We start from the raw sequence: 22713 nt of genomic DNA, 5'->3' as shown, positions 1-22713 counted from the left end.
ACAAGTAAAATGTTTTTGGCTTTCAAGATAAACATTCCAAGCTCTTAAACTCATTTAACAAACTAAAATTTGTAATTGGCAACTCCAGAGCCAATTGCTTATTAACAGTGTACGTTTGTGGCTGGGTTTCAGTACAGCGTTTAGATCACAAGCATACAAAGATATCTGACCAGAAAGCCTTAGTTTATGTAATTTGATAGGAAATGCAAACACTTAGAGAATTTTTAAAAAGTCAACTTTAATATACACCAAGCATGATCAAGTGAACAATTTACATTTTTCTATACTGTTTTTTCATGTTTTTATAAAATATAATACAGTGATTTATTGAAAACAAAATGGCATAAATAAGCCACAAATGTGACAGAGAAAAAATAAAAGAAGTAAAACAAATACAAAACTAAAGTACACTTTAAAAAGGACTTCTGACTTAAGGAACCTTTTCAGTCCATTGGTCACTTATCTAAAATCCAGACATATACAACCCATGATATTTTTTGATGTTGCAGTCATATCTGACCCGAGTAATGATAAAATGAACCACTCCAGTGTAGTTAGAAAAGAAAGTCTTAAAAGTTAAAATGCATTTTGCAGAATAAGGTACTCTTTATCTGTTTGGATTTTGCTTTGCCTGAGAACTTGAATATAAATATTACATACTGTGTGGGCATGAGCTTGTATTCTTATCAGAGTCAGTTGCCTTAAATGTCCCAGGGTACAAATCAACAGATTATTTGGTGCAATTCAGTGATCCCCAAAATTCACAATATATACTGTACAACAAAACTTGAGAAAAGTAAAGTATACACAATGGAAACAAAATCACTATAAGCAGATCACATTAGTGGCGCTAAAAGATGTATTTAGATTGTGCGTCACCTGAACTAATTGATAATCTTTGTGAAGCTGTTGTTACTCTTATTCATATCATTGATGTTGTTGTTGTTATTGTTGAGACTCAGCTCCTGATGTTTCCTCAGGGAACGTGGTAAGAGCTTCTTCTTTACAAACAGTTTCTGGAGGAACTTGTCACCGAAGCATAAAGGCAAGTAGCTGCAGATGAAGTACATGATATATAAGCCTGGCCCGGCGTAGTAGCGCATCTGGGGCTGAGGAGAGAGGAGCGCCTCCACGATGGTGTCGATTACAGGGCTCAGATCCTCGGTGGCTGTTTTTGCGTAACTCTGAAAGAGCTCCTTGGTCTCCAGCAGGTATTCTTCCCCATATTCTTCCAGAAGGCTTGGGGGCAGGTTCTGGATCAGGTTATTGTATTGTTTATCCCAGTACTCAGTGTCACTGCTCTGTCCTTGAACGTAATGATGGAAAAAGTTCAATATGATGTAACGTGTACCAACAAAAAAGAAGGGTGGGTAATAGGGACATTGTCAATTTGAGGAAGACTGCAAATAGAGGTCTATTTAGTTAGTTGTGTTGTAATTCTATACTTGCACTTGGCTGAACTATATGTTCAGTCAGCGTGAGGAAAAGGGCCAAGATATCAATTCAGAATTTAATCTGTGGCCAAGCTGTAAATAAACAGCTTAAATGAGAGCTGGGTGTACTTGGTTGTTATTTCTGATATGTTACGCATTTGGGTAAAAAGTTGCAACGCTTTCATGTTTCAAAATGGAGTGTAGAGCACTTCAAATACATATTAGACCCAACAGTTGGGTCTGTCCTTTTTTGACCCAATGATGGGTTTAAATAACCCAACATGTGTAGTGTAGTTTATACAACAAATATCGTAGTGTCATAGTTAAATATATTAGTTTTTTAGATAGTTTGCCACAACAGTTTACAAGGTACAAGTTTTTAAAAACTACATTTGTTATTACCTGTCTTGAAGGCAGAAGGTAAGATAATGGAAACTTTGACACCCCATGGCTTCAGCTCGTGGCGAAGTGTGTTGATGAAAAGATTCAGAGCAGCTTTTGAAGCCCCGTATGAAGCCAAACAAGGGAAGGGTTGCTCTCCTACAAAATTAGACAGATACAGATTCAGGCACATACACATACTGTATCTGTTGATCACAGTTTGCAGCATTCAACATTTTCCTCTAATTTCTCCTCAGACAATATTCACCAATAAATTTTCCTCTGCTAATGTGTAATACTGGTTAAAACTGTGTAGCACAACTGCAGTCTGTTTCTTAGTAAGCAAAAGTCTGTTTGATCTCCATTTAATTTATTTTTACATCTGGAAGAATGCTTGGATGATACGTAAAGACACAATGGTTAAGTTCATTGTTGGGATGGAAACCTAACGGAGGAAAACCGGCGACCCAACGGAGCTTATACAGATTCTGGTGTTTATAAAATGTGCGGTTTTGCCTCAAGCTTCCGTGGAATAAAACAGTCTGTGTTTCAAAAGCTGAGATGTGAGGTGTTTTAAAGACAATTGCAGGTAAAATCTCAGCAATAAAACCCGTTGTTCGCGACAGCTAAAACATTTTGTTCTCGTTGACAGTGAGATTGCGCAGCGCTTATAGAGACATCTTTATTTAAAAGGCTGTGAGCCAGTGTTTACGAAGAACTCGACAGTGTCCTGCGCCAGCCTGTTACTCATTGTATCATACTGTTTTGGCACGACGGCGGTAAACAAATGGAGACAAAATCACGAGAGCCAGGCAAAGCTAAAAAACGAAATGTGTATTTCTCCTACTGAATACTCTCTGTGGAGGTGTTTGATGGACATTTGAGAAGCACAGAAAACAGGTGGATCATAATATGGGCTCTGTTGAGTGTTCGGTTTGGTGTGATAAGGCCCATCTGGCATAAAGTAAACATTTGACAAACTGAGAAACATTTATAAGCACTGACAGCTTTTTACGGATGGCAGAAAGAAAGAGGGCCTAAGAGCTTTCTAATGAGTTTCCACAGTGAAACCGAAACCTAAAAATACTCACAAATGACACGAATCACGATATGAATAATTAAATTTACTCTCTATTCTCCCATTTATTAGGGGTAAAGTCTAATCTGGATTGATGGTAGCTGTAAAAATGAACTAGCATTAGTGTAGGGCTCAGATGTGTGTGTGTGTGTTTGTACCTGAAGGGCTGGAGATTGTTATAATCCGCCCGTTAGACTGCCTCAGAAGTGGTAGGAAGGTCTTTGTGACAGAAAGCGTTCCAAAAAAGTTAACCTCCATGCATCCTCGGTAGTTTGACATTAGGGAGAGTTCAGCATCCCCAATATTCACACACAAGCCAGCATTATTGACAAGCCCCCACAGATCTAGAGGAAAAATCATGAGCTGTGTGAATATGTTTCGAAATTAATCCTAAATTCTCAAAGATTTAACGACTTGTGAGGTTTTTAGTATCTTTATTTGGTTTTTAAACCTGACCTTGCTGCTCCAGAAACTTCAGCGACCTTGTTTTGTAAAAATGTGTTTTTTCTCTTGTTCTCTCTGATTGGTCTATAAGCCACCTGGTTCTGTAGTGTGTGATGTTTGAAAATAACATGTGCCCCTTGATGTGCTGCCAAAGTATACACACAGTCCTGTGAAAGCACCACCCTTCCACCCCCATCCTCTTCCAAACATTTTTCACTTTAGACATTAACAGAACTGTGCTCACACATAATACACATTTGTGCACTTAACCAATCTGGCTAACTTTATCAGTATCTGAAAGAGCTGATTTGTTGCTAGCATGATGCCCGAATGTGGTTCAAAAGATATGAAATGAAAACAACAGGCAGGTTTACCTTTAAACATTGAACACTGAAAGTCTGTTCAAAATACGCAAGCATATTAATCTATGTGGTTATTTCATTTGAGTTGTTTTTTCTTTACCTCTCATGCCAAGCTTGGCCTTGGTGTCGAGCAGGGCTTGCTCGACCTGCTGAGGTTGAGTGATGTCTACTTGCAGAAGGTTAAGGCGTGGAGAACAGACTCTGCGTAAGTATTTGGCTCCCTCACATTCCAGATTCAATACTGTTGCAAACACTTCAAAACCCATAGCATCCAGCCGTTTCGCTGTGGCGTTACCAAATCCTGAATCACAACCTACAGAGGAGGCAGAAAGAAAGATGGAAACATGGCAATGTTATGTTCCATTCTACCTTCACTGGAGAATTGTAATCTTATTGCAATTTACCTCTGATTGCCTTTAAAGTTCCACAAAGCACAGCAGCAAATACAACAAATTTACAATTATATAAAGTCGTTATCTAACAACAGGTTTAAATGATAGTGTGATCTCTGAAACATGATCACATGAGCTCTTATCTTTATTAAATTACACAGCTGAAAGAGATATTGGTGAGAGGAATTGTTCTGTTCGAGTCCTCATCGTTTCATGGGTCATTGTGGCTTGAATGTCAAATATGCAAAATGCATACAACAAATGCAAAGAGAGTTACAAATGTGTGCACTTTTTGCATGTTGAAATCTGGAACACTCATTTACATGTAGCAGCAGAAAATATATATATAATAAAATCTTACGAAGGTCATTTAGATACAGATGTATAAGCCCAAGAACCCAATCCAGGAAGGCATGCTAAAAAGGAGAAAAACAGCTCACTGTTCTTTTGACATTCCTCATATGCGAGTTGTTCTTGGCAGTGAACAAAAGTACAGTGCAGACCATGAAAACAATAGTGACATGAATAGATATACAGAGATTAATATTATTCTCAATGTGAGGTCTACAATATAATTAAACCACTGGGCTTTAGAACTGAAATTTTTTTGTGCATGCCAGGTTTATAGTCTTTGTTCTTTTGAAGAATTATTGTAAAAAATTGTGTTCCCAGCCAAACCAAACTACTATATGTTCCACTTGTGTCTCTTTTGATTGGCAAGGCTGTGCAATCCTTACAAGAAAAACATCCAAAGAAACTTGTGTGCATGTGTGTTTGTGAAGGAGAAAGACTTAGAGCGTGTCCTACCCATACTGTTCGGAGGACATTGCCCTGACATTTCACCTAATTTGTGAATGTGTGGCAAAGAATTTACACGCCTGTTATGATAACAGCAGTAACTAAGTGTACAGAGGACGCAAACACACACAAACAAAAATCATACCCCCGCATTTCAGTGCAACAGTTATCTAAAGGTTTTCTGAGAACATGCTGGCATCTGTATGTACACAAGATGGGCCCTCTCTATGGGTCGCATTCACTTACCATGTACAATTACAGTAGCCTATACATTTGTACATTTTTTTCACTTACATTTTGGTACAAAAAAGACATTTTAGGATCAAATTAAAACACATCTATACACTCTTAAAAATAACACTTTAAAGTGTTCTCACAGCAATGCCATAGAAGAACCATTTTTGGTTCCACAAAGAACCATTCAGTCAAAGGTTCTTTAAAGAACCATCTCTGTCTTAACTTTTTATAATCTGAAGGACCTTTGGAAACGCTTTATTTTACGGTGCCCTCGTTACACATTTTATATGTATTTACTATAGTATTTACTATGAATTATGCATAATTACAAGTAACTAACCCTAAAACAAACCCTAATCCTAAACCTATGGTAAGTACATGCAGTTAATTTTTTATTACTCAGTACTTAAATTTATAATTACACTGTAACACGGGGACTGAAATATTAAGTGTAACAGAACCTTTTTTCGCCAGAAAGAACCTTCGGTAGCTAAACCAAAAAGGCTCTTCTATAGCATCGTGTTGCACCTTTATTTTTAAGAGTGTATGCTCAAATCACAGGCTCCAGGAGGCCTTGGAAACAGAATGTGTTTAGCCAAAACATTTTTAAGTAAATTATTTAGTAACTGAATTGTGTGCAATTATGTGCGACTTTTGAATTACAAAATTATGCTACTAGATACAATATGTCATTGGTTTAGCAATACATTCTATTAGGTATACTAACAGTTGACTCATGACAAGTCTGTAACACAATTACAATGACGTGTAGTTTTGACCTATATTCTGTTGAGTGTTTCAACTGGTTTTAGAAGATTAGCTTTATTCAGGAGAACATCTTCCACGTGCATCACGTATTTTAATCTGTACAGGCGAGGCTGTGTGAAAAGCATTTTTATGAATACAGACTAGGTATGTATTTTGCGCATTATTAATTAACAGGCACATGCAATGGACATTTGTTAGCTTTGTGAGTCAAGTCAATTTAAATTATATTGAACTGACCTGAAAAATCTAGTTGTATTTCTCAACTAATTTTTTAAGTGAGTTCAACATAATTAAGTTCAACTGACTCATAAAGCTAATTTGATGTGAGAAATGTCTCCAAAAGCAATTAGAAAAAAAGGGATGAGCAGAGCTCTGACAGCCTGCCATTTGTACATCGGTGCCAACCCTCTCAACTTTCTGTCCCCAAAATGCTACACTTTAACCTTCACTATCTGTTTAACCTCCTCACCTGGTTTGGCCAACAAGGCACAACAAGAATTCCCCAGGTGCCCCCTTCTCTCTTTCCGCCAAACATTTACCACATACCGCTATGCAACATTTATATGGTTATTATTAGACACCTTGGGTCTAGCAGATTTCATCCCACTCTAAACTGGCTTGATTTCTGGAGTGGCTCCAGGGACATTGGGTAAAATAAGGGCCTGCCAGAGACCTTATGGGCCAGAGAGGAGCACTTCTGAGTTCTCACTCGCACACACAATACAGAAAAGCATGCGTATATGGCCTTACTCTCCCTCCTCACACACAAGTGAAGGCCCCAGGACAACGGGACAGTCGGCACTGGATATGTGTGCTGATCAGCACGGCAATATGTGGAACTTCCCTGGCCTCGGCCAACAAATTAAAAAAACAAATGCAGTGTGAGTGATGGAGAGACATTCACTAGGTTTCCATCCAGGTTATTATGTGTGTTTTGGGAAATCACATAACAAATACTGGATGGAAAAAGACCATATACACCAAGTTGCTCATAAAAATGTGCAAAATTAACACAAATACTTGAGCTTTCTTGAGGTGGGCATATTTTTGTGTGACTTTGCCTCAGTTTATGCTACAAACTAATAATATCAAATAATATCTTAACTTTTACAGAAGTGACGATTTTTGGAAAGTCAAAATGTAACTTTGCTGCAAAAAATGTAACTGCTTTAAAAATGTAAATTTCAATGTAACTTATATTTGGAATTTGGATAAAGTAAACCTGGATGTTTACCCACATACTGTACACATCTTGTTTTGTGGGATCACATTCGAAACCTGATGGGATGAGTAGAAGGGATTAATCATGCATCCTCGTGCTGTCCTCCGCATGCACACACAATGAGACGACCTCATGCTACGTATCGCATTTCACAGTACCCTTCCTAACACATACGGACTAATATCACAAGGTACTTAGCAGCTCATTTAGAGATCCGGACTGGTGTCATTTAGTTTAAAGAAATACTGGAGTTCAACAATGCTTTTAAGTATCTAAACTATTATACTACACACACAGAGTCTAATAAAACTTAGGTGGGGAATGTGTGAAAAACGTAGTTAAGAGAACTTGTCAGGAGCCAAATTGGGTGGCACTGATATTTACCTTGTGTTTGCAGAACACGATGGGAGTGAGGACAGATGAAGATTCGAGGACGTGTGTGGGATGAATGTGTGTGAGAGTGTACGTAACTCTAGAAGTTCACACCTTCATGGTGTTAGAACCTGGTGTTAATCACAGCTTTGTTGAGTCGACACGGTTTATTGGGAGGTGAAATTGAGAGAGAGAAAGAAAGGGAGTGAGAGAGAGAGAGAGAGAGAGAGAGAGAGAGAGAGAGAGAGAGAGAGAGAAATGCGAATAGTGGAGTTTTTGAGCAAAGATGAAAGTTGAGTTTCCTGGAAGCAGATACATGAATGTGTGTGGCATTTCTTTTCCTGGGCAATTCTCTCTCTCTCTTTTAATTGTATTTATTGGGTTTTACAGTGAAAATACAGATCAGTTTAATCAGATCATTCCTTATCACACAACTCTCTTGCAACCCCCAACTGCCTATCCCCAGTGCCATAAGAGTAAAGAGCATTACAAAAATAAAGGTTTTGCATTCTGTCTTCTTGGGAAATTAAACATTAAAGTGTTTTTTTAATAAACGTTTCCCTATATTAGGTATTTCATGATATTTCTGTCATAGTGAACATTACTTAACTCCCTAAAAGATCCCCAAAGCAGGAACTTTCCGAAAGCTGCTGAGTGACATGTAAAGGCTTTGTCTGTTGCCTTTTTTCCTATTTGACTTTTGCCAGATTACTGGTGTGGCTGATTTTAGTTTGTGTAGTCAGCCAATCCTGTAACCTTAACCCCTGTCTCAAAGCAATTCAAGCTCTAACTGTGCTTTTCTGATGGCTCTGTAAGAGGTTCAAAGTTTTTTTTCTTTTCTGGTGAAAAATAGTTTTCTGGTGGAGTGATTTAGCAAAGCATTGAACAGGGCAATTAAAAATATTTACACAAAAGTATGACTTCACAGTGTATACTATTGAGAAACGAAGTAAATCAAATTAAGAAAATAAAACTCTAGCTCGGCGGCACTTATTTGACTTATATTGCACGTTATATTTACACAAACATACCTGCATCAGACATTCAAATTGAATAACTCTAACTCATATATCTCAGCAAGAGGTTCATTTAATTACTACAGTGCACTTTTCATGTAAGTTCAACTCCCTCTTTAGTTGTTTGCCTCTTAGCACTGAAAGTTGAGTGTTCAAATAAGTAATTCTGCTCCATAAAGAGCTTAAGATCCAGATTAAAAGCAGGAGTTCCAAAACCGCTTAACAGTAAAATAAATGAAAACACATAATTGCTTATTATTCCCTAAGGTCTAAACTAGTATTTCCACAATGTTGTTAGATTTGTTTAAATATTAGCTTATTTAAAATCTAACACATAACTGATACACAAACAGAGAAAGTGGGAGAGACATGCAAATGAAAAGATAAAGGGTCAACTGGCAGAAACTTTAATTTGGCAAAAGGCGTTTTGAAGTCTGCTGACCGGACAAAAAGTGTAGAGTACGTACAGTGAATACAGCACTTGACATTACAGCAAGAAGCTCACTGCAACTGAACAAGTACTGAAGAGTACTTAAAGAAAGAGTGCGAATGGACAAGGCCAGTTTTAAAAAACGAGTTGAAGAAAGGCCACCTGGCACACAGCAGCACTTTGATTTGATTTCTGGCTTATACTGAATATGTGTTGCATAAGATAGTTTCACCTTAAATCAGATTAACTCAGACACAGGCACATCGTCTGGAAGAACTCTCTAGTTTTGAAGACATCAAATTCGAAATTGAAATTATTCAAATGCAAGACCAACAAAAGTACCATGTTTATTTGAATAGTATACACATAGGTCCATCCAGTTATTAAGTAACCATTATGGTAAGCATGACATATTGATTGGCTTCAAGCCATTTAGAGTAATAAGATATTGTTTGAATGAAAAGTACAGCATGTCCAGGATGAAGTTTGTTTGTACTTAAACATGACAAAAGATGTTTTTATGCCTAGGAATATGATTGATGAGGAAAGACATTATTACGGCATTCAGAACACAATGGACATTTAATCCCTGGGAATGTAACATGTACTGGCAAGGAGTATTTGGGTGTCTACAAATTTGCATACACAATACCAATACACGGAAAACAAGTTCTAATTTCACCTTTGAAAGTTAATGAATCATTAAAAGCAACAATCATCAGATTTCGGACAACAGGATCCAACCGCTTGACCTAGATTTCTCTGCTTGCTGTACAATTACTGCACAACAATTCACGTGCCTTTTAGGTCAATACTCGAGCCGTAATGATCCATGAGTCACAATACAAGATAACACAACAAAGCTAACAATAAGCAATAAAATCAGCTCAATTTTAAAAGTGAGGAATTGTGTTTGTCCTGTTTTATCTCAATCGTTTTTTCCCTTACCTGTGATGAAGACAACCTTTCCCTCAACTGGAAGGGATGGCTTGGGGGTGGCCCATGTGAAGTACAGCCAGCAGGAGACACAGAGGACCAATCTTGCCAGCACAGCAGGCATGCACAGGATACAAAGTCTCTCCACCAACAGAGTGGCACCTAGCCATACCAAGACCGAGGGCATGGCACCGATGTGGGATGTCAGAAACTTCTTCACCGCTCCACAAACAAAGAAGGCCATCACGCCGATGTAAATCCAGAAGGACGCCGCATAGTCTTCCATTGTACTGGACGTGGAAATGCTTTATTCGCTCTCCCTGCCTGTTTTCTCTGCTGAACTGGTATTGGCACCTTTCCCTCTTGTTTTTCCTTCTCTCTCTTTGTCACTGTCTTTTTCTCAAGTGGGATCACACTTACAAATGAGCAACCATGTGCCTACTCAATTCCCTGCAATCTCAAGCTCAGGCAGGCTGACATGCACACGCGCATGCATACACACACCTACAATGTTCCAACTCAGAGTAGGAGTGTAGGAGCTGGTGAACAGATCTGTCTGACTCTGTGTGTGTATATATAGTGTTCTCTGCAGGAGAGGGGAGGGACTAAGCTCAAGCAGATGTAATCAAAGCCCAATGGCCAAAGCTTTGCTGCATGTCAAGTACCCCCCATCTCCCCTGCATTACATGTACTTGTCCCCTTTCCAATAAGCCATGTGCTCTTCGTGTCTTTCTCATTTTACTTGCTTCCAGCAATATTTGCTTTTTGCCTATCCTCCACAAACTTGACACAAAATTGTACATTAGAAACAGTACAAGCTTTCTTGTGGCTCAGAGCATGGCGCTAGCAACGCCAAGGTCATGGGTTTGAACCCAGGGATTGTTCACACTTTAAAAAACAATTGTAGAGTAAAATGCATTGTAAGTTGCTTTGGATAAAAGTGTCTGCCAAATGCATAAATGGACATTAAATGGCAAATGTCACGTTTTGACTTTTCTCAGTGGGTTAGTTTCTCAGCTTGATGTGCACGTGTACACTATATATTCAATGAGGAGTGCTCTGGGTTGTGTGACTGGTGATTTTCTCCTGTGATTAATACACAGTGTCGCTTTGATGATGAGCATCTTTTTGTTCTAAACCAAACAGGTTTAATTGGTTACTCCACTAACCGCTACTTGAAGCACACGTGTATTGTATACATGCATGTATATGCATAAAAATAAACTGTCATACTGGACACACAAACATGTTGAGATTAGATTATAAGTACAACATTGTTCTGCCAATTTATGAGCCTTTTTTACAAATGTGGAAGACTATAAATGTCTCTTCAAGTTAGGTTTCCACATGATATAAGTATAGCCAAACCTGTAGAAACACAGAGACACGCACATTACGAGCTCCGTTTAACAAACATCGTCAGTGTTAGATGACCACACGGATATTGACCTCATTCCCTCATCAGGTGTGTTATTGTATACAATACAGATGAGCTTATACAACAAATCATTTCCTCAATAGCCTAGTTTAGTTTTTCTTTATTCCCTAATGCTCCCCCCTCATGTATCTTTTTTAAAGCTTAAATTGAATGTAAGTCTGTATGCTCTATGGTACCTTAGACTTATATCTTCCCCTTATCCTTGTAACTCTTAAATTTTTGCTTGAAATAAAACGTTTTTCAATCATATTTCTTTCTGTCTCTCTCTTTCTTGTCTTCTTTACGTCTTTTGATGCGTACTATTCCAGTTGAATTTATCTTTTACACATGACAGTAAGGTTCACATTTGATAAGACATTACACAGCCCTGTGTCCACTTTAGAAGAGGACAAGGCAAACTCTATACTATATATCACGTTAATGCATATGATAAACTGTCAAGTACCTCTCTTACATCCTTGTGCATTGCTGTGCAGAACACTATGTTCATTGACCTTGGGGTGAAAGACCTCACAAGGTCACACAACACGTATCCATACTTTCATTGTATGATCACCTCCCACAATATTTTTATATGGTCACTACTTCAGATCATAATCATGCTTATCTGGGTATGAGACACCACTATGGGTTCAGTCGAGGTAATTTGAAAGGAATATTTTGCATATAAAATGTCTGTTAGGAAAGTGCATGTGGCAATCAATGAAAAGAGAAAGTGTAAATGGTGAGATTTAAAAAAAAGTACAAAAAAATATGCATTGACATACATGTGCATTTACATATAGGGACCATTGATCTAAAGTTATGTATCTTTAGATATCAGGTCAATGTAATGATATTTCCATGGGGGGCGATAGAGAGCTATGTAACGGACTACAGTAGGAGGGATAATCCATCTGCACAAAACATTCTGTTCTTCAAACATTTAAACTCAATGGATTGATTAAAAAAGAAGTGAAATTTTACAGAAAGGAATGTAAAATGAATATTAAAGTGCATATATTTATATGTCTGTATTTAAAAGTGTTTTTGTTGAGTTCATTTTAGCAGAATGCAAAAATTTGATTTTGAAGAATATGTTTTGAGGCGCATGCCTTTGTGGTTGATGGTCTGCATTTTGCATTTTGTGTTTAATAATTCAATATGTAGATTTTTGTCTTGTGTGATGAAATGTAGCAAAAAAAACAAGCAGATTTCATTTATTTCAATTTCTCATTTAATGAAATATTTCTCATGTTGGGTTTCTGTGAAGCCCCCTGTATGTTTAACAATAAAGCAAAGGTGTAAAGTAATATAAAAAACTTATCAGGAACAGGTTACATGCAAACAATTCATACATTTTATAACACACAAATTTAAGTACAACAAAAAAACAGAACAAAACACATTTGACAAAACAATCGTATATCAAAATCGCAACAGAGCCTGTGGCTGCAATATTATATCCTTTGCAGTCAACACCGTCTAGCCAAAAAGAAAAAAATATACACAGTTACTTTTGTTGTTATCTGCTCAAGGGTACAGGGGTACAGTACATGAAGAGATGTAGCAAGAAAGAGTCTGATGTAGCAAGAAATTAGTTTTTATCCACATTCTTTTCTGGTAAAGAATTACACACACACACCATTAAAAAGCATTGTGTATATGCCCTCCAATTTGTAAGTCGCTTACAATGAATAAATGTAATGTAATGTAATGACTGATGTGCTTGCTACTATTATGGGATTTTATTGTGGCATGTAAGTTTAAAATGTATATTAAAGGGTTTTATTCAAGTTAAAACCATCACTTTAATTAAACAATTGTAAGGTCGGTTCAAAGGTACCCACACCAAAAGATCACCACATCTGAGAAACACAGAGCGTCACCCAATACAATGAACTCCCTACAAAGTTTGCATCTCCATCTCAGACAGCATACAACAATGAACGGTGATTGCAAACTCACACCTTCACATCTGTTCTCTTCTCTTCCCCCCCTCCCCATTTTCTCTCCAACTAAGCTCAGAGCACCTCAAAACTCACCCATGAACTGGATTCGACAAATACCATATTTTACAAAGAATATTTATATGCATGTTTGGTAACATTTGAAATGTCACAGTGCGATTGGTCTAATTTTCACAGCAGTGGAGCAGAGTGAATATAGTTTAGAGTAAAGCAGGAAAATAAAACATTTTTTGAAACATTTTACTATTAGTATCAAACGTGATAATCAAAATACAAAAAAATAATTTAACAAGGTTTTCCTTTTTTCTTTTGGAGTCAGATAATATTGCACAATGTTAAAATAGTGTTAATAAAGAATGTTAGATTTTATGTAACTCAGTGGTAAGAGCATTGCGTTAACAATGCAAGGTCGTGGGTTCGATCCCAGGGGATTGCACATACTTAGAAACAAATGTATAGGATAATGCAATGTATGTCACTCTGGATAAAAGCATCTGCCAAATGCATAAATGTAAATGTAACAAGAAAAAAAACACAGTGCCGGAAAGACAGTACGAGCGCATGCTTTCACCACGTCACATGGACTCCACCAGTGGGTGGTTGATGGTTCTTCTTTCTCATTTCTGTCGGGACCACTGTCCTCAATTATTTAATGACAGCATACATTTAGTTTGGCGGAATTAAACTGTTCCAGGCAAACTCTCTGCCCGTCCATGCAGCCTTGCATGGACATTGGAGGAGTAGAGACATACATGTCCCCCCACCTGGGGAACCAGAACAATTCCTGATGCATAACAGGATTAAAATAAAAGATCCGAAGAAACAGGCAGATTAGGAGGAGATTGGGATGGAGGTGGGTTTTAAGTGCAACACCATTAACCAGCTGGAGGAGCAAACAAATGCAACTTAAATTAGTCTAGTGTATGTTGTATGACTATTGGTTAACGTTGATTAGCTGCACCTGATGTAATCAACTCACTTGACCTGCCAGAACTGACGCTACACTTGATTTTTCACCACCTTACACAATTAACAATAAGACAACAAATATAAAAAATCCATTAAATCGTCAATTTAATACAGAAAATTGCATGTCAGCTTTCAGGCAATAGATTTTCATTTGGTCTGAATAGATATCAAACATACAGTAAAACAGCAACACTTTTTGGCTAGAACACACACAGAATAGCGAGATCAAGATGTTTGTATTAAATCTCCGTGTGGGGGAGAAGTAAGCATGTGAAAGACTGTCTTAAAAATGTATAACAATCTTGCATGGTTTATTGGCCATGGAAGACAATTTGCGTGTGAACAAATCAACACCATCTGCCCTAGAGCAATAGGTCTTTCGACATTCTATTATCTCTTCTATCTCCACTAACTTGATATGACAAAGTTGTAGTGCAATAATTCAATATTATGACAGAGGCATAACTGAAGCTAGCGTGTTATGCTCTGGTGACGCAGGTTTTCTGTCACAAGGGGGTGAGAGCTGTTGAGGTCTCTGGGATGAATTCCAGATAAAATCTTTCCCAAAAGTGACAGAGAGTAACTGTAGACAGCCAGAAGGTCAGGGATAAATGGTCCACCCCAGGTCCATTTAATTGGGGTCAAAATCAAACTCCTTCCTTAAGCCGACAATCACAGACCTCAAGCAGAGGTCAGGGAACACTCTACCAGAGTAGCCCTGACTGCATGTAGGTCATGGCCAAAACACACAGTGCAACGTTGCCTCAATATTTTTTAATTTGTATAACTAATATTTAAATTATTTGGATAGCCTAAACATGCAAACAACAGTAATTTACATTACTTAAAGTTAAAGATCAATTGCCATCAGCACATTACCACAAGGTCAGTTTGCATTACTTCATTTCTTTATTGCTGAAAATTATGAACTAGACGATAAGTGTTTATATTATATTAGTTATATACTGTGATTTTTATAACTGTGAATGACCACATTGTCCATACATTTCTTTTTTTGTCTATTTCTTCGATTGTTTCCTAAACCAGCTGAACGATTTGTCTATTTGGCAAATGTAACACAATAAATGTACATTTTTGTGTTGGCTGTACTAAACCTAATCTTGTGTTAAGAAAACTTGGCAGCAGTGTAATCTGATCAGGTTGAGAATACCTGAATGACTACATTTTACGTAAACCCATCAGGATTCTGACACTTTCTTGGCTGTTTCTAGCAAAGAATTGAAGTTCTTCTTAGGTCACATTCTTAGCTTTTCACATTCAGGTTTAAGCATAAAATACATGGGCTGCCTGAAGCCACAATCTTCCTTTGTGTTTCAAAGAACTATGATAAGTTTAAGAGCAGATGCTAACGCTTTACTCAGAAAACTGTTGTTCCTGTAAGGATCCCTGTCCAGTTAAGTAGTTTATTTCATGTACATTTCATTTCAGTTTTACTAGTTTGTGAATACAATTTACCTATGTTAATAAAAGGAGGAAAAGGAAAAGATCAATGGAAAATAAAAAGAGTCGTAATTTACTAATTTTACCTTATGTCATTCTGGAAGTGAGATTGTGTGATAAAACGACTCAGAGTCAGATGCAAGGTAATAGATTTTAATAGACTCCCTTTGCAAACACAAACAATGACAGGGCCGTATAGAACACTGGGGAACCACAATTGCCAATGCTTGGTGATGGATGGAATGCCTGTCCTCCCCTTGTGCTGTCCCCTAAAACAGACAAAGAGCTGAGTTGGAGGTTTGGTTTTCTTCCCCAGAGGGGAGCGCCTGCAGATTCACCACCTGGTCCTGAAAGGGAGTGCTGGGAACCTTGGGCATGTAACCTGGCAGGGGTTTAAGGACAATGTGAGAACTACCGGGCCCGAATTCTAGGCACCCATGGGACATGGAGAATGCCTGGAGGTCGTAGATGACAAAGACTGGCATCTCTGAGGGGCTCGAAAGGGGCCATACAAACCCTGTAGGACCACATTAAGGTTCCAAGGTTTCACCCTTTTTACGACCCTAAGGAACCTGGTGACCTGGGACTTACCCTTCACAAGATCGTGACGAGCAGGAATAGCGGCTACATACACTTTCGAAGTGGATGGGGAGAGGTTGCTCTCGAGTCTCTCCTGTAGGAAGGCCAATGCTGACCCATTCAGAAAACTCCACAGGTTCTCCCCGTGGGAAGAGAAGAGACGCCACTTAGAAGTGTACAAACACCTAGTGGGGGGGGTTTAGCCTGCAGGATGGTCTCCCAGACCGCCCGCAGCAAGCAACTCAAGGTCTCCACGTCCCATCCAGGGTCCAGACGTGGAGATTCAAGGGGCCTGGCTTTGGGTGCCACACCATCGGTAGAATGCCACGAACCAATCTTGGTGACAAACTGACTATGACTAGCCGGGTGGAGAGGGGAAACGAAAACAGGCTTAACCCGGGACACGTGAAAGACTGGGCGAAACCGACCAAGGGAGGGGGGAAGTCTGAGCCTGACAGCCTCCGGGTTAACCACCTTAGTGATGAGGTATGGACCAATGAATTTAGGCGCCAGCTTGCGAGAAGGCGACCAGAGAGGCAGTGTTGTGTTTCTGTGATGGAAACAGAGGAGGATTATATCCCAAATCGGATTCAGAAGGGGACATACCTGAGGCGGCCGAAGGAAGGTAATTGTGGGCGTACTCAATCCATGAGAGTGCCAGGAACTCGGATTTGAGGATATCAGACAGTGGAGCATCAGTGATACCAAGATCCTGGTTGGCCCGCTCGCAATGCCCATTGGTCTGGGGGTGAAAACAAGAAGACAGAATCACAGAGGCCCTGATATGTCTACAGCACTCTTTCCAGAACCGGGATGAAAATTTAGGACCCCTATCAGAAGGCATGGAGATGGAAGATGTAATCCACCATCATTTGAGTGGTCTCCCGGGTGGAGGGAAGCTTGGGTAGGGGGGGAAATGGACCGCTCTTGAGAAGCGATCCACCACAGTGAGAACCACGCTGTTACCATTAGAATGTGGAAACCCCTGTTTAGAAATCAAGGGCGATGTGAGAAGAAGGGCAGGAGGGAATGGGCAACGGACGAAGCAGACCAGCATTGAGCATTGAGGGCATGTCGGGCAAGCCAACAAAAACTGTCTGACATCTGCGACCAGTGATGGCCACCAGAAACGTTGATGGGTGGCAGTGAGAGGCAGTTGGAAAATTGCTAAGAACTGAGTTTGTTTGCGATGCTGAAACAAAAAACAATATATGACCCCATTCTTTGCTAGATCCTGAGGCTTGATATCCTGACCTCCCATCAGGGGTTGATGTCCACAAATTGAACCCCTCTTCTTATCACACATCTCCCCACCCCTTCATCTCTTCCAGCCATTATCATTGGAAAAGTACTTACTCATTTCATACTGTGTATATCATTCATGAAGACATGAACATCATATTTGGTATTGTTTTAAAGGTCATGTTGCGATGGGTAAATGGATATTTTTTCTTAAAACCTAACAAAGAGTGTATTAGAGATTTTTAACCTTAGGACTTTATCAGGCAATCCTGTTCACAGATAGATTAAAATCCCATTTGATGATCTAATCAGTCACAAGTTAAACAACATTTTACAATGAACATGTTTTATGTTGAGAGAGGTATTTTTGTCACAGTTGGCATTCCACATTATCTCTCCAGGTCTCGTCTCTGTTCCCGCCCTTTCGTCCCGCACCTGTCCCCTCTTGATTTTGATCCCATATATTGACCTTGTGTCTCTTGTCTTGTGCTGGTTCATTGTTTGTGTCATGTGGGTGAGTTCTTGTTCCATGGTATTGCAGTATAAGTCCAGTTAGTCATAGTTAATGTAAATTTTATATTTAGTCTTGTCTAGTTTAGTCTTTGTTCCTGTTGGTACCCTATATTTTATGTTGTTTTATGTGTGTTTTGGTTTCCTGTTTTGTATTTGTCATTAAAGTCTATCCCCGTACCCGTTGTCAGCACCTGGGTCCTCTGTCTATGTCTCACCTCAAGTTTCATGACATTGTATTCATGATTCTTACACGATGACCATTGAATTCATGATTCTTTGTTACATCTGGGTATAAAAGGTGCATTGGCAAAAGACTCAGGGAAGCACTACAAATGTATCTCAATTTCGAAGCATCTGTAAGCAGAACTTCCCACATTGCAACTGTTTGTCTCGATTTGCCAGGTATGATAAACATTGTGTTTTTATTTTATTTTATTCTTACATTATGTTGATCATCTTTCTCCAATAAGTTTGGATATTTGATTGGTTTGATTTTAAACTACACATGGGGCATATTTACTAAAGCTCACATGTACGAGAATATAGGGCTTGAGGTTCTGGACCCCGGCCGGAACGATAGGGTGAAGTTGAAACGGCCATAGAAGAGTGCCTAGCGGGCCTAGCGCGAGCTCAACCTCTTGGCCGAATGGATGTATTCCGGGTTCTTGTGGTCCGTCCAACAATGAACTTGACTGCATGATCTGAGAAAGACAAGACAGGCGGAGAGACAAAATGGGACTTTAAATTGTCAAAGATTCCACCTTAACATCACCTTGGTGGAGGTCAACGCTGTAACGGCCGAAGCCCCTGATGAATCGCTGGTAGAAGTTGATGAAACCCAGGAACCGTTGAAGCACCTTGCGGGACTCGAGGATGGGCCCCATCAGAGACCGCTCTTATCTTGGCCGGATCCGCCTGAAGAGATTATATGTTCAAGAACATAACGGACTCTGTGTGGAATTCTCACTTCTCCGTCTTGATGTTCAACTGGTTCTCAAGCAAGCAATGGACTACCCGTCTAATGTGCTGGGCGTGTACCTGAAGAGAGGGGGAGAATATAAAGCCGTCTTCCACTCATCACCCTCTCGAATGCGGACGAGCTGGTAGGCGTTGCGGGTGTCAAATTTAGTGGAGACCTGGGCTCCCTGCAAAAGTTCAAAGGCAAAAGACATGAGCAGTAGGGGGTACTGATTCTTTATGGCAATGTCATTCAAACCTCGCTAATCGATACAGGATCGATACTTTTCGATACTAAGAAGAAGAAGAATCCCGCACCCATAGGGGAAGATGAGTGACGGATGAGACTAGCCAGGAGGACCTCTTGAATATAACAAGCAAAAGAAACTGAGAAGAACCGTTACTTGGCTAAACTTGCCTCTCCGATATTTTTAATTTAGACTGCCATATCAACGGCAAGATATCAACGTAGCATAATTTTTTTTTAAATGCGACCTAACTACAGGACCCAATTCAACAAATCGTTTATTTAATACAATTATTATACAATAAAATAATAATACAAATTAATATAAATGCAATAAAACATAAATCATTATATTATTAGACACTAGCCAAACACAAACCGAATGTTAACCGACAGATGGGGTTCGCCCTTGAGAACCTATCAACTCCCTTAGGAACAGTCCCTTAGGAACAGCATGTTCCAATCGAGCACCTCCGTTGGTCTTCTCTCCGAGAAGAGCACTGGGACGAGAAGGGGAGCCACTTATAGGCGTATAGCTGCCCGGTGGCTGGGGCCCAAGCCTGAGTGATGGTCTCCACCACAGGGAGGGGGGATAGCCAGCTCAGGATCTCCTGGTCCTGTCCAGGGGCCAGACATGGGGGCTCAAGAGGTCTGGCCTAGGATGCCATAACATGCCCTTCCCCTGAGAGAGCAGGTCTTTCGTCAGGGGAATCAGTCAGGGGAGAGTTATTGTTAAGAACATTAGCTCCTAGAACCAAGTCTGGTTGGGCCAATCGGGCGCAACTAGTACTACTTGATGCTCCTCTTCCCTGACCTTGCACAGGGTCTGTGCAATGAGGTTCACTGGGGGGAAGGTGTTCCTCCACTTGTCGCACGCCCAGCTGTGCGCCAGGGCCCCAGTGCCGAGGGAGGCCCGACGGGCGGGGGGTGAGCGGGGCCGCAGTCTACCAATACACCCTCAATCCTGCAGTAAGGTGTCTGTCAACATGCCTTCCTGAGAAAAGGGTCTCCAGGAAGCCGCGTGGACGCAGTTTTCTTTATAGTGGAGTCTCCTGCCGGCGGGGGATGAGCGTGCCGTTTAAGACCAAGGAGTTAGGGTGCGTCGGCAGATAGGCGTAATCACCATCCGCCTACTGCCAGTGTGCCAGGCTTTCCTCGGAACTCTACTCTGTAGCAATTGTTTGGAGCGGTCTCATGTGCATCAACCCGAGGGGTACCACCACCGCCGAGGATGCCATGTGTCCCATGACTCTCTTCAGAGGGATTGCTGACTGCTTGGAATGTTCCAGGCAGTTCAACACTGAATAAGCGCTCTCTGTAGTAGCACACGCTATGTGGAGACAGAGTTGAGGCCCTTACCAAGAAAGAGGATGCTCCGCATGGGGGAGAGCCTCTTTTTTGGTTGTCCTGTAGTCCCAATCTACCCGCGTGCCACTACGTCCCTGTGTCCACATAACATATCTCACGAGAGCCTCGTCGAGATAGTTTAGAGCCCGCACACCTCTCTGTGAGGGCGGCTTCCACGATCTTCGTGAAGACTCGTGGGGAAGGGACGGACCGAAAGGGAGGAAAGTAAGTGTCGCTCAGGTCAATTGCCATGAACCCATCTTTGACATCCAGAGACATCGAGATGCGGTTCTGCTCAAGCATCCTGCCGATAAAGTATGGGTCACCACCCGTTGAACATCACGGGTAGAGGGACGAGTGTAGCCGAGACGAATCACATCTCCTAGCCACGTGGGGGTTTGGGCAAGTCTTGTCAGACTTCCAGGGACCGGGACGGGGACTAGAGGTACAATCTACTTCATCGACCTTCTGGGGGGGGGGTTCAATGGCTGGCAGAGCAGCTCTCCAACTGTGGGGGGGGCCCGGGGGGGTGATCGGCTCTGATTGCCTGCCTGGCGATGATGTAGCAATGTGCATTCTCTGTAAGAGTACAGAGAGTTGCTGCTTATCCAAGACATTGTGTCTCATGTAGAGTCGGGTTGAACCACAGCAGGACATTCCCTCTGGGGGATATCCTCTAGCTGACCCACCAACAGGTCTTGCAGAGTTCCTCATGCACTTCCGGTATACACGGTACTGATGTGTAAGCGTGGCTTGGAGCCGTGCGCAAAACCCGGAGTACAGCGTATCCAGCCGCGAGCGCTGGGGGAGGGACAGTGCATCCACCACCGCCCCATGCTCACGGGCGGCCAGGAAAAGCATGGCCGGCATTTTCGACGTCAGATTTTTCCTGATCTCGACCCCCCGAGGGAGGGCGCTTCAAGGAATTATCGGGGTCAAAAATGCCAGTCAGTCACCCTCCAATGTTACAAGGGACATCCCATCATCACGAGCCGTTTCCGAACACGTGATTGAGGAACAAGACAGTAGGACCGTCTTTCGGGGAACGATCAAACGAGATGCGAGCGGTCAGAGAGCCAGCGGCTGGCGGATTAGTGCTCACAATAACCCTCATGTCACCCTCGGTGCTCGCCGGAGTGGACGGCAGGGCCGTAGCCACTGCTGTTGGTTCCCGGGGGAAGACAGCCGCCCGTGACTCAACATCTGAATCGTCATCCACATCCGCGTGCGGGCAGAACGTATCCACAATGGCTTCCTCAATGTGCTGGAGAACCCAACACCCGAGGTAGACATCTTGTCCGTCCCCGTCCTCGATGAGTGTGTTGCACCCGAGAGAACAGCGGGACAAGCCACGCTGGAGAAATATGCTCTTTTTGAAGGAAATATGTTAGGAAGATCTCTAACACTTCTGGCACCGCCGAGACGCCCAGGGGAAAGTCGTCGCAGGAAGGGACTATCGGCTGCACCACGTCCTGAGAATCCGGTGATGTAGATACGTGCAGTCTCGTAGTCAGGAGCGAAGGCTCTGAAGAACAAAAGGTGAATGAATGAAGCATTCGGCTTCCTTTTATACCGGACATCCGGAGGCAAAGCCCGGCATGTAAATTTCATTCGTCAATTTCATTGGCCTTTTCTAAAAGTAGTCAAAGTTGATAGGTTCACAAGGACGAACCCCATCTGTCGGTTCGACACAACGTCGAGAGACCAACAGAAAGGGAACAAGCTCTCCTCAGCGATCAGCCACACCCCCTCCAGCAACTCCGCCTCCCATAATCACCCGTTCACTCTCAATGGACTATTGACAGTCACAAACTCCAATTCCCATCATCCCGGACACTATATGAACACCGTCCTGTTTATTCTCCAGTGTCAGATCTAGTTGTTATATCTGTTACTATCTAGTTCCGACCCTCCTGTGTTTCCAAGGTCTCATTGTTGCATGTTTCTTACCATTTGGATTATACCTTTTGTGGATTCCCTCTTTGTGCCTGAAACCCCTTTTTGGATTTACTCTTATGGATTTTGGGTCTTTTGGATTAAATATACCCTTTGCACCGTTATATGTTGTGTCATCGTTCTTCACCTTATGTGTAGTGTTACATAAGGGCACTTCACAATGACAAAACAATATAAGCAATCAAT

The 22713-nt window shown here is 41.1% G+C and overlaps 1 protein-coding gene across 1 annotated transcript; it reads right to left on the bottom strand.

The window, feature by feature from the left end:
- Positions 1-218: 218 nt before the first annotated feature.
- hsd11b2 (hydroxysteroid (11-beta) dehydrogenase 2) lies at positions 219-10429 on the bottom strand. The gene is made up of 5 exons (XM_056745584.1): positions 9882-10429; positions 3799-4011; positions 3051-3236; positions 1836-1973; positions 219-1306 (listed from the first exon to the last, which is right to left on the bottom strand). Exons 1-5 carry the CDS (start codon positions 10153-10155, stop codon positions 885-887), a joined length of 1233 nt encoding a protein of 410 aa, XP_056601562.1. The 5' UTR covers positions 10156-10429; the 3' UTR covers positions 219-884.
- Between the last annotated feature and the right edge of the window lie 12284 nt (positions 10430-22713).

This window comes from Triplophysa dalaica, chromosome 1, assembly GCF_015846415.1.
Source record: "Triplophysa dalaica isolate WHDGS20190420 chromosome 1, ASM1584641v1, whole genome shotgun sequence".
NCBI classification, from domain to species: Eukaryota; Metazoa; Chordata; class Actinopteri; order Cypriniformes; family Nemacheilidae; genus Triplophysa; species Triplophysa dalaica.
This window is presented reverse-complemented; position numbering and strand designations above follow the sequence as displayed.